Raw genomic sequence first — 13,157 nt, forward strand, 5'->3', positions numbered from 1 at the left:
AAAAATAGACTCTGCACAGGACACATCACCACTGCATCATAATATGATACACCTAAGCAACAATGCACTAGCAAAAGGACAATGAAGAGCAGAGAACTAGGGGCGGTTGCCACTCAGGTTCAGACTTGGTCTTGGCATACAAGTCCTTTATATGAACAATCATTGTGTTGAAGTGGTATTTTGAAGGAACAACAGATTCACATGTCGGTCCGTCATGCGCACTTTCCAGAGGCTGCGTAGTCCAATCGGCAAGGGTATGCCTAAGGGTTCATCAACAGGTGGCAGTGCTGTGAGATATCGTGCAGAATACGGTTTCAAATTAAGTCGCAGCCGAAGATACCTCATGTTAAACTGCAGCACACTCTCGCGCAGTGCACTGAAAAGCGTCGTCTTCAACTCCCACAGGCAGCGAGAACACTTATGCGCATCTCATGTACTCAAAACTACCGCAAGGTTTCGAAAGAAATTGAAAATTGGTTTTGAGAAATGGAAATGGCGCAGTAACTGTCTCACATATCGCTGGACGCCCGAACCGCTCCTTAAGGGAAGGGCTAAAGGAGGGAGTGAAAGAAGAAAGGAAGAAAGAGGTGCCGTAGTGGTGGGCTCCGGAATAATTTCGACCACCTGGGGATCTCTATCGTGCAGTGTCATTGCACAGCACGCGGGCGCCTTTTGCGTTTTACCTCAACCGAACTGTTGACTTTTTTGGAAAGGAAAGGTGCATAACTGGCTCCCCTAGGTCAGTGGACACCTCAGTAGCGCTTTGGGGTATGGGGCGGTGATGTCAACCTAAAAAAAAAAACTTGCATTCAGACATTATTTCGTGCTGAGCAACGCTAAACCGCCAGTCGTTTTTCTGCCTTTCGTTTGCCACGCAGCCACAAGAACACCCTCCACCGGCTACGGCTACCTGGTGTGCACAATCGGCCGCGGTGGCCACACCGAAGCCATGCTGCCTATCAAGCAGGAGCTGTGCGACTTCATCCTGTACACGCACGTGGTCGCTGTCAACGGGAGCCTGTCTTCAGGCACCGGCAACGAGTCGTACCAGGCATTCCTCAAGGTAGGAGCCCGTAGCTGGCTTTACCCGGCATGCCGAGCGGGAAGGCTCTGGTGTGCTACTCTCGGAACTGGGCAAGATGGCCAGCTTGACCCAGCCGTACTCCCCATTCTACGCGCCGCTGGTAGCACGCTGCACCACTCTTAAGATCGCATTCCCAGCAAATAACAGCAATATCCTCCTGTGATCTAGAGTTAATAATGTGCGCATGGGTCCCCTTATTTTACATAATAAAAAACTGGCATAACGAGGACAAAGAGGGAAAACAGTGTCGTCATGTGTTTCGCTGTTACACCTGAAGAGAAAAAATGGCTGGCGTGATCAATCCGGTTGAGCCTAGTTTTCAGACCGGAAGACGACCCTCTCTCTCTTCCTCAATTTCTGCTTCAATATTTGCCAGTTTCCTCCTTATACCCTTCTTCAACGCGCCCTGTCGACGTCCTTGATCATAACAATCACCAGATTCAACCAGCCGTCTACGATACACAGCCGAGGCACTGGTTCCAGCCCGCGACTCCTCCATGGATATCTGCGAATGTGAAGCAACGATTCGCGCTGTTAACGCGAAGGCTTTACTAGCCTCGTCGGGCCAAGGTTATCGGCGCGGTAAATTTGACCTGCTATTAGAGGAGTGGAGGTGTGTCAGCCATGTGACGTACCACATGACTCTCCGTTTGCTTGAAAGTCAGGCGGGGCCGCTCTTCGTGCATCACACTGCTGCCTCGCAGTTTCTGGCTGTGGATGAAACGATTCGGCCCGGACCCTCTGCGCCTAGAGACGTTCTCGTGGACGACGGGCTGAGTCTGATCATCCGGCTGACGTTGCGGGTCAAGCTAAGTATTTAGCTAGAAGTAGGGAAGTTAAACGCGCCAAGCTAGCGGCAGCGACCCACGAAGAACGGGAGCGTCCATTGGCTCAACGGCGGTTGAAGGATGCCGAAAGGCGGTAGCCAAGAGCTTTGAAGGCAGCCGCTGCTGCTTCTGCCTCCGCCACGACATCAGCTTCTGCGACGGACGAAGAGGTTGAGTCTAACCTGGCTTAGCAACACAGCTTAACCACGCATAGCAAAGTTTTCGCTTGCATAACCATGCTTAGCCCAGCTAAGCCGTGCCATTTTTTATTATCTTATGACATGAACACCGAGTTACGTGGTTCAGCGCAAATCCGAAATGAACGTCGAGTCACGTTGTTCAACGGAGCTGCGAAGGCGACCGAACGCCACCGGCTTCGCGCGCCGGAGCTGCGCCCTGGTGCGGCGAGTCGCATGGTATGACGTCGCAGCCCTACCCCCGCTGCGCCGCTTGAAGGTCATTCTTCGGAGTGACATGAGCTTGAGATTTGCATGGTAGGAGTAGAGCTTCCTCTTTAAAAATCATACATAGAAAGAATCGTACGCTCGTCTTTCTAGCGCACTCGAGCGATGGGCGCTTCAGCGCATGTATGACCGCTGCCGCTAGCTGGCGGGCTCGGTAAAGCTCTTAAGGGCAAAGAATGAAACATGATCCATGTGAATATGAGTACTCGATAAGGTCTTGCAACTTGCACATTACGCAATTATACTCCCCGGTCACCGTTCGAACGCTTTAGACAGGTGTGCGGACGAGTGTACCGACCTTTCCCACCTTCTTCAAGCACTCCTTAACCTGCACCGGGACAGACAAATCATCCACCTCTCCAGCTCACCAGCTGGGCTTTAGATACCATTCCAGACTCCATATGCACCTATCTCTTTCCCAGACCCACCGCAGTCTCCGATCTACCCTGCTAACTTTCGCCTCGCATCCATTCCACGCAACGTGTCCACACACACGCGCGCAGGCCGCCGCCAAGCATGCGCATACAACCGCAAGCCACCCTTGGACGCTGCGGCGGTGGCCTACACAGACGCCTGTCTCACGGAAACCGCGGGCTCCACAGCAGCCTTCTTCCCCCACCCTTGCCTCTCTCCTGCCAGCACTCACACAACCGGTCCATACACCTCCCCACCCTCCACACTCGCCCTAGAAATACACGGGATCGCAGATGCCATCACACACTTTGCCTCCCTACCTCCGCCCCCGCATATGTTGTCTATACAGACTCGCAGGCAGCTCTGCGTGCCTTTCATGAAAGAGCCCTCCCTTTCCCTAACCGATCAGCCTTAAAGGGTCCCTGAAAGCGGTGTCTGAGGTTGGCAAAAAAAATACTTGCATTATGTAGAGCGTAGGTTCCTGAACGTTCATGCCGCGTACAATACGCAAAAGCGAGTAGATAATTTATAATACATTTTCAAAAACTGCTGCTCCCGAGCCTTGCGGCGTCCAGCGGCGGTGAACTTCCGCCCGAATCTGTACTCATTACGTCATTTTATTAATCTTTACGTCACCAGCGCAGGGCTATCATTGGTTCGCGGTGCCAACGTGAAATCGCATATTTAACAAACTAAAAGCTCTAGATACTTCACATTCTTACTCTTTACGGAGCCATTTCGCATTTCAGCAAGGAGAGTTGTCGTTTATATGCATATTTACGCGGTTATTGTGTGTTGGGTGTCAGAAATTAGTACTGCACTTCCGGTTTACAATGTTTTCGTCTGCTCGTGCCGCTTGTGTCACTCCGCCGGCACCACCGTCGAACCGAATCGAGAGTCGAGGTGCGATTTGGAGTCACCGCACTACTGATTTCTGTCGCGACCTCCGTCGCATGCACAATCAAAATGGACCGGCCGTGCTGTGTCGTTGGTTGCAAAGCCAGGGTTCGGCAAGATGTTGCCCTTCGGCACTGTCTGCCGAAAGATGGAAGTGAGCGAGCTGCCGTCGTCGTCAGGATCCAGCGCCCGATTTCTGAACGGCGTGTCCTTAAAAACATGGCCGACGCGCCGCACCGATCGTCGCTTGCGAACTTCCGCCCCACTACGAGCAGGGACACACGTAGCGGTGAGCATCGCTACGCCGCTCTACCCAAGCTCCGCTCACAACCGGTGTCGCACTTCGCCGCCGTGCAGCAGTGCCTGAGCGCTGCTTGGGATGGTCTACAAATATCACAAGGCAAAATCGCCTTGTTATCAGAAATACTTCTCGAGCAGCGACAAAGCATGTCTGCTTATGTTGCGAGCTTTCGGCAACGGCACCGCTCGCGGGCACTCCGGGCGACGAGCTCTGCTGCTGCCTGGCTGCCGTGGTCGTCGCTAGGCCTATTGCCTCTTTGGCATCGAAGCTGCAGCGGCCGGCGCTTCGGAAGTCGCCTGAGCTATAATAAAAGGCTTACTCTACACATCACTTTGCAGTCAACAGCATCATCTCAAAATAAAATAATAGTATGGTCACTTTCCGCGACTCCTTCAGCAGCGAAGCGAGCGGGCGCCAGGCGAGCCGGACCCCATGTCGGGCCTGCGGCAGCTGCGAGACGGTTGTGGCAAGAAATTTGCTCGTATCACAGTCGTTACCTTTACCAGCAGCTCAGTATTGGTCAGCGATCCTCAAAAATGACACATTTTTCACATTGCTGACCCCAGGGTTTATTATTTACGTCAAGAACACTTTAGCTGGTTTTTATGACGCCGGCAGACGCGATCCAGGCTGGCAGGCCGGCCGGCATGCTCGGCGTACATTACGTTCGCACAAGAAAATGCAAAACAACCATGATACCAGAGATGATGCTTCCTAGACTCGAGCAACGAAAATATGTCTGTGCAAAAGAGGATCTTTCGGCAACGACACCGCCTGCGGCAACGCCGCGCGACGAACTGCGCGCTGGTCCCAGGCTGCCCTAGTCGTCGCTAGGCCTATCTGGTTTCGCATCGAAACCGCAGCTGACGGCGCTTCGGAAGTCGCCTGCACTATAATAATAGGCCTACTATTCAAATCGCTTTACGGCGAACTCGTCCCATAATAAAATATATGTTCGATTTCCACGATGTCTTCAGCAACGGAGCTAGCAGACGGTAGGCGAACCGCACCAAGTAGCAGCAGCACCAAAGCGGCTGTGGGATGAAATTTGCTTGTATCGCAGTCATCACATTTACCAGAAACTCGGTATTGGCCAACGATCGTCAGAAATTATGCATTTTTGACATGCATCTATCCAAGGGCTTGCTATGGACGAGAACAAACAATACTAGCGCATTTTTCAGTCGCCGGCGGCCGGCATCAAGGCTGGCAGGCCGGTCCGGCGTGGCTCAACCCCGAGCGCACTGAGCAGCGCGCTGTACGGCATCATGACGCTGCCGCTCTCCGCGCTCGTATTGGTTCCCGCTTCCCGTCGTTGCGTTTTTCGTGCGCGGCTCGTTGTTTACATCCAGCAGGTTGGACGCAGGCGACGAGCTGCGATCGGTCGTTACGATGTCGTTCACAACGGCGCGCCGCAGCGAATCGCACACTTTTCGCACATATGTCCCCGCCTTAAGGCTGAAATCCCATTTCGGCACTCATCCGCAAAAGCCGTTCCTTCAGTTCGGTGTCCATAGTACGAGAGAAGCCGCAGCGACGGTTGCGAGACACAGGTGAACACAGCAGACAGCGGGAAAGCGAGCGAGCGAGCGAGCGAAATAGCGCGTCAACCGGAAGTAAACAAACCGATCTCGTCGATGACGTATTTGTGGGCGGAGCATGGCCGCGGCCTGTAATCCTTATTTATTTTTTTATGGTTCGCTCCGGTGTACGAGTTGAGAGAGAAAAGGCTGGTGGTCATTTTTAATAGCCATTATCTCTGGTTCCACACAAAATAGAACAAAAATTTTTGCGGTAGGATGATGGATCGTTCAATGTCTATCAATACTTCGACTTCTCTTTGCCTACATGGACACCGTTTCAGGGACCCTTTAAATGCCGCCCTCATAGCATTAAGCCCATGACCAGTGACCCTTCGGTGGTCACATGGGCATTCCCGGCAATGAGCTGGCTCACCAGCTTGCCTGCGATACTGTACACCGGGCGCCTGGGATCCCATGAACGAGCCCACCGACGGAGCAGGCGGTCACGGCTTACAAACGCACTGTCGAACAATACTAGACGCAGCAAAAATTGGACTTAGCTGATTTTCCACCACCACACCCATTCTTATCGATGTTAGTAGTGTAATGGCCAGTCACGAGATGGCGCTATATATCCGTTGGTGCGCCGTCGCCGTTTCACCTCTTCATTGCTCTCTGTGTGTGTGTGAATAAAAAATGGCAGCTTGACAGTGTGTGTCGTTTCGTTGGCTTCGTGCCAAGTCCACTCAATCCGCGACCCCCAAAGATCTGGTCACTCTGCGTATTCAACAAAACCAACAGGTTATGGGCCCAGGACGACGCATCGACCGCATTTTTGGAAGAAATGAGACGGATTGCCTTGATTGAGTGATGAAAAGGTGCGACCACGTTGAAGAAGAGAACGTCAAGCGAGACCACCTTCACTACGTCGTGCCGATGTCTTCGGAAGTTTTAGACTGGCGCGAGCGTCGTGAAGGAAGGAAGGAAGGAAGGAAGGGAAAACTTTATTTACACTAATGGTTTTTCCTGCGGTTGGGGGGCATCTTCAGAGACGTCTTGGTTCTACCCCCAGGAGCCTTCTCTGTCGAAGTCCTCCGCCTCTAATCAGTGGTCGGTTGCCCTCAGTCCAGGGCTCCGCTGGCCACTGCCGCCCGTTGAGCACGCTGTACCAGACCTTGTTGGTCTTCGCAGCGGTCACTGGACAGCAGAGTCTCCCACTGCTCCGCACTCGGGTTTTGTATTTTGGGGACCACGTGTATGTTTTTGCAGGCCCATGTGATGTGGTATAGAGTAGGTTTTTCGTCGCACCAGGGACATTTGTCCGTGTATATCGTAGGGTGCATTTTGTTTAGTATATGTAGATTTGGGAAAGAGCCTGTTCGTAATTGTCTCCAAGTGACAGCTTCCTCTCTGTTGAGAGATTTGTGCGGTGGGGGATATCGGATTCTTCTCCCTCTATAGTTTTGTAGTATGGCCGAGTATACCCTGGGTGCTGGCGCGAGTTCCGCGGTCTCGTCGGATGCTCGGAAAGTAATGTATCCTCGAGCTATCGTGTCGGCCTCTTGGTTCCCTGCCACCACCGTGTGCCCGGTACCCACACAATTTTGTGTGGGATCTTGTCGTTTTGTTCTTCCTGGTTTTTAATTCTGTCGCTCGCTGCGAGGAGTATACGGAGCGCGTGACGACCTATCCTGCCATTCATGTAATTTCGGCAGGCTGTTTGAGAGTCCGTGAGTATTGTTAGTGACCGCCCGGTTCTATAGCCCTCCGCCACCGCTAGAGCAACGGCTACTTCCTCGGACTCTGCAGCTCTGCAGCCTCGGAGAGACGCGCTGGTCATTTCGCGTAAAGACGAATCGACCACCGCCGCTACAGCGGTTTTGGTATCTCCTCCTCTCCAAGACGCGTCTGCATACACGGTCGTGGCTTGAGGAGCGCATTTTATCTCAATGAGTTCGGCCCTCGCTTCTCTTCTGCCTCGATGGAGGTGGGGATCCATGTTTTTCGGTATTGGATCTACCTTGAGGGTCTTGCGAAGCTCGTCGGGAATCGTTGCCGTCCTCGACATTTCTCGCATCTGCTCGTGGTATCTGAGCCTCTGCAGGAGCACTCTTCCTGTCGTTGTTTGCAACAGCCTGAGTTTTTGCGACTCAAGCTGCACCTCTCGTAGCTCCTCAGAGGTGTTATGTAATCCCAGGGCCATGAGGTTTTCTGTAGACGAGTTTCGTGGTAGTCGGAGCGCTGTATTATATGCTTTGCGTAGCAGGGCATCCGCTTGTTGTATTTCGTTTTTGTTGAGGCACTGGTAGGGTAGGCTGTACGTGATTCGACTAACTACTAGGCTTCTGACTAGTTTTAGTGTGTCCTCTTCACGCATGGCATATCGCCGTTTGGTGATGCGGGTGATAATGCGTGCGAGTTCTATCGTTGTTGCTTTCAGTAGCGTAAAAGTGTGAGTACTGCGCTGGTTGGATTGAACCCACATGCCCCAAATTCTTATGGTTGTCTTTTCGGGCATGGGCGTCCCTTCTTGGTAGACGTTGAGTTTTAGGTCCTCGTTGGTTGGGACGGTCCGGTTTTTCTTGCCTCTCGAGGCTCTCAGCAGTTCCGATTTCTCGGCCGAACATGCGAGTCCTTTTTCTGCGAGCTATTGCTCTACACAAGAGGCCGCTTGCTGTAGCCTTTCTTCCTTCTCTCCGAGACAGCCCGTGTATGTCCAAATTGTTATATCGTCAGCATACATTGCATGCCTGATGCCTTCGATGTTCTCTAGTTTTCGAGCTAGGCCCATCATAGCTATGTTGAAGAGTAGGGGTGAGATAACTGACCTTTGGGGTGTTCCCTTGTTTGGAGTGCGAATTTTGTCCGATCGAAGGTTTCCTATGCCGATGGTGGCAGATCCATCGGATAGGAAGGCTTTGACGAAGCCATGGATTCTGCGTCCACAATCCACGTTGTCTAGGCCCGTAAGGATCGCTTCGTGGATCACGTTATCGAATGCCCCCTTGATGTCCAGGGCCATTATGACATTTTCTCCCGTCCGAGGTACGTTTCGCAGGACATCTTCTTGTTTTTGGAGGAGAACGTCCTGCGTCGAGAGCTTCGCTCTGAAGCCGAACATGGTATGCGGTACACAGTCGTTATCTTCCATGTAATTTTGCAGTCTTAAAGTTACAACCCGTTCTTAAAGCTTGCCAAGGCACGACGTGAGTGATATGGGCCTGAGGTTTTCAATTTGTAGCTTTTTACCAGGTTTAGGTATCAGTATTACTTTGGCGTGTGTCCAATCTTCGGGAACCGTCTCCGCCTCCCAATGTTTGTTAAGAAAGCTGACGAGCTCTTGTATGAGGTCGTCACTCACGTTGCGGATTAGGGCGTTGTCGATTCTGTCCGCTCCGCCTGCCGTGTTTCTGGTGGTGTTTCTTATGGCAGCGTAAACCTCTTCCACAGTTATGGGGCGGTCGAGTTTCTCGTTTTCGGCTCCTCGATACGTTCCTTGGTGTCGCGGGAGATTGTGATCGCCGAAACATTTTTCTCGTGCCTTCTCCGGTAGGGCGATGTCTGATCCCTGGAAGCAGTGGATGAACCTGTGGATGGCTTTATTGTTTTCTCAATTTATTTTGGTCGGATCAATTACTGCTCTTAAGAGATTCCAGGTTCTGGCCGTGCCTAGAGTTCCCCTAAGCGAGTCACTGAGTTGTTCCCAATTTTGTTTCGCGAGTTGCATCGCGTATTCTTCCGCCTATGCCGTAATTTCTGCTATCTTTAGTTATAGTTTCCTGTTTTGTTTTTGCTTCTGCCATCTTTTGGTGAGACTGCGTCTCGCTTCCCATAGTCTGAGGAGGTGGGCGTCTAATTCGGGCGTTTCTCTCGTTCTCCTTAGACTTAGACTCGTATTCCTTAGACTTTTTGTGCATCGTTGTCGCGTTTCTCTCAGCATGCCGCTCCATTCCTCCAGTGATTGGATACCGCCTTCAGATTCGTTGCAAGCCCGCGAAACGCGTTCCAGTCAGTGATTTTCGCCAGTCCAATCTGGCGTCTTATGGTGTCGGATGCTATTCGTGTCCGGAGGATAAAGTAATCGCTGTTTAGATTTTCCATCATGTTTTCACACTGTGACTCCTTGCTCTTCCTTGCGAAGGTGAGTTCCGGGCATGTGTCCGTGCTCACGCTATTTCCGATTCTCGGGGGGGTCGCAGGATCTGTGATTAGACTGTAGCCAAAGTATTCCGCTACTTCCACTAATGTTCTTCCCTTGATGTCTTGTTTCTGGTATCCCGAACTCCTGTCCATGGCGTTGAAATCTCCTACGATGATGAGTGCATTTTCTTTGGCCAGCTTCCTTGATGTCTTGTTTCTGGTATCCCCAACTCCTGTCCATGGCGTTGAAATCTCCTACGATGATGAGTGCATTTTCTTTGGCCAGCTTGCGCGCTCCATAAAACAATTCGAAGAGTTTGGCTTTTCTTTGTCTCGGCGGGCTGTACACGTTCAGTAAGAACGTGCTGCTTCCCTTTCGCCTCTACCACCAGCCGGCCCACAGGAGGGGGAGAAGCAAGAAAAAATGAAAAACAAGAAGCTTTCCCAGACAAGCGGCAGCAAGGTGAGCTGGGCTTCTACCGCTGCTTCGCACTCGGTAGGAAAGGGTAGAGAGATAAACGACACAAACAACAGAGACAGTCGCGTCACAGAACCGAAGGACGCGAACAGCGATGCGCTCAGACGCGAGCTAGAACTCGCTCGAATCAAACAAAACGAGCTCGAACGCAAAGTTGAGGAACTCACAAAAACACCAAAGGAACAACAGCGGGAATTCGACACGACTAGAGCCCTTCCAAAACGACAACCACAGGCATCGAACGAAGGAGACCTCGAAACACGAATGCAACAGATGATGCAACAGATGATGCAGGATATGATGCAGCAAATCCATTCGCATATGCAACAGATGCAAGTACAATTCCAAGGGCAGATCTCAGCGATTAGAAGCGCTTTTCGAAAACAAAAAATACTGAAAACATTAGGGAAAGGGCGTACAACCATCCAGCGCTAACAGCTTTCGCAAGCGAACAAGGCAACAGCAGTAGCGCGTAAACATGATCAATACGTATCGGCAAGAACAAGAATACTTATATATTTGGCAATGGAACTGCAGAGGCTACCGCAAAAAGCAGGCCCTCTTAAAACAATATATAAACACACAACTCTCACCTCCTGATGTAATTGCTCTCCAAGAGACTGGAATCAAGCCGACCTAACAAGAGTGCGAGGTTTACGAGAGTCAAAACGAAGGTAAAACGGCCGTCCTAGTCAGCAAAACCATTACCGCCGTCAGGCCCGATACCATCGCCGACGTCGGCATTGAACACGCGCTTGTTGAACTCATTCCGAAAAAGCGTCGTGAAACTGTCGGGAAGAAGTGACTGACGAGTGGTGTGTGCCCGTGAAGTGAAAAGTGCGTTTTTTTGGGGAAAAAGACTGACCGTCACGCGACACCGGCGTTGCTGCAGACTCCGTGTTGGATGTGTACGGAAGACGCTTGCACTCGTCCGGCGTGAGTACAGCAAAATTGTCAGGAAGAAGTGACTGACAAAATCTTTTCAGTGGATGTTAGTGGCGAAATTTTTTGGAAAGAAGTGACTGAAAAAGCCGAAGTTGTTATTAGATAACTATCATACATGGTCGATAAGGCCAAGAGCTGCTCTGTACAGAAAGGATGCTGGGAAGCGATCGACCCTGGATTCTCGAATAGCCCTGACCTTTCTGTTTCTTATCGTCGAGGACAACCACCTGGATGACATCGGGACTTGCAGAACTGCAAAAGAAGCCTGGAATACGCTGCAGGAAATGCACTCAAAGTTTGGACTCTTGCATATGCTCCTGTTGATGCGCGATTTTTTCAATGTGAAAATGAAGAGAGACGAGTCAATGCAAGATTACCTAGGAAGATTGATGGTGCTGCATAGGAAGTTGTCAAGTGCAGGCTATGCATTTGCAGACAGAGAGGTTGCATTAATGCTGCCAATGGGACTTTCTGACTGATATGAACCGCTCATTCTGAAACTGGAGCAAGGCGAACAAACCCTCTCGACCAAAGTAGTGAAGACAAGGCTGCTGATCGAAGAAAAGAGAAAGCCGAGTCGTGAGGAAGATCGGTTAAGCGACGAAGAGAGTCAGACAAGGGCCCTAGTTACTAAAGCTCGATCAAGGACTGAGAGCAAGCAACCCTATGAGAAGGTGCATCATCAACTCACTGTCAAGAAGGACGAGAAGGTTTGTCAATGCACCTCAAGTATGCAAAATAAGAAGGTGAGATGCTTTGCTTGTGGCAAAATTGGTCATATAGCCAAAGATTGTGACCAGTTTAGAGACGAAGGGGATGGTCAGAAGAAGAGAAACTCATCACAGGCAACGATTGCAACACAGATGGCTTTATGTGCCAAAAATATGATAACATCGCCACCTCATGTGTGGCATCTTGATAGCGGTGCTACAGATCACATGACGTCGCACAAGGCAAAGATCACTGACTTCAAGCCATGCGAGTCACGAGTGGAAACGGCAAACAAAGAATCCATGAGTGTCATGGGGAAAGGAAGAGTTCAGATTCAACTATCTGAAGAGTGTGGTGGGTCATTCATCACATTAGAAGATGTCCTTTATGTGCCCGAGTTGAACGGCAACCTACTATCAGTCGGAAGAATTGAAGAGCGAGGTTTGCACGTGACGTTCACCGGGGGAAAAGCCGAAGTTACAAAGGACACTGGTGAACTGATCCTTACTACAACTCGAGAAGGACGACTGTACTCTGTCAAAGAAGAAATTATGTTAACGAAGATGGTGAAGACCAAAGACGCGGCTTTGTGGCACAGACGACTAGGCCACCTTCACCAGGATGCTGTTCGACGTCTCTGCGGAGGTAGTGAAGACCCTGTGAAGGACAAATGTGACGCATGTTGTCTGGGGAAGCTCACGCAAAGCAGTTTCCCAAAGAGCGAAACAACACGGGCTAAGATTCCACTGGAGCTGGTGCATTCAGATGTGGTTAGAAAGATCACACCAACGAACAAAGGGGGCTCCAATTACTTTGTTACCTTCATAGACGACTACTCCAGATATATTGTTGTGTACCCCATGAAAGCCAAGAGGGAAGCACTTGGGAAGTTTAACCAGTACAGACGCATGGCGGAAAATCTGCACAACATTAAGGCGAAGACCTTGCGCACTGACAATGGAGGAGAGTACTCAAGCAAAGAGTTCAACGAGTACCTGGCCAAGCATGGCATAAAGCACCAGCTGACCATTCCTGGCACACCAGAGCAGAATGGAGGAGCAGAGAATGAACCAAACGTTGCTTGACATGACGAGGTGCCTACTCATCGAATCAGGTGTCACCAAAAGGCTTTGGGCTGATCCCGCTGTCACTGCAGGTCACATCAGAAGCAAGTGCCCATCGAAGGCGATTGAATGAGAGTCACCAGAAACTCTGTGGACAGGGGGAGAAGAGAAACTGGACCACCTAAGAGTGTTTGGGTGCAGAACATGGAGTGTGCGAAACAGACGGTAAAAGTGGAGCAAGTTGGACCAAAAAGCAGAAGAGTGCATATTGGTCGGCTACCCAGAAGGAATGAAGGGGTACAAGCTGTG

At 50.9% G+C, this 13,157-nt stretch overlaps 1 protein-coding gene across 1 annotated transcript in view; it reads left to right on the forward strand.

The window, feature by feature from the left end:
* LOC149337682 (uncharacterized) overlaps positions 1–13,157 on the forward strand; it is an 83,309-nt gene that overhangs the window by 52,777 nt on the left and 17,375 nt on the right. Inside the window, exon 5 of the mRNA XM_089554488.1 lies at positions 879–1,063. Within this exon, the coding sequence (XP_089410614.1) occupies positions 879–1,063 (185 nt within the window). The remainder of the gene's footprint in view (positions 1–878; positions 1,064–13,157) is intronic.

The sequence above is a fragment of the Amblyomma mixtum genome, chromosome 7, assembly GCF_055824585.1.
Source record: "Amblyomma mixtum isolate Tamu chromosome 7, ASM5582458v1, whole genome shotgun sequence".
NCBI classification, from domain to species: Eukaryota; Metazoa; Arthropoda; class Arachnida; order Ixodida; family Ixodidae; genus Amblyomma; species Amblyomma mixtum.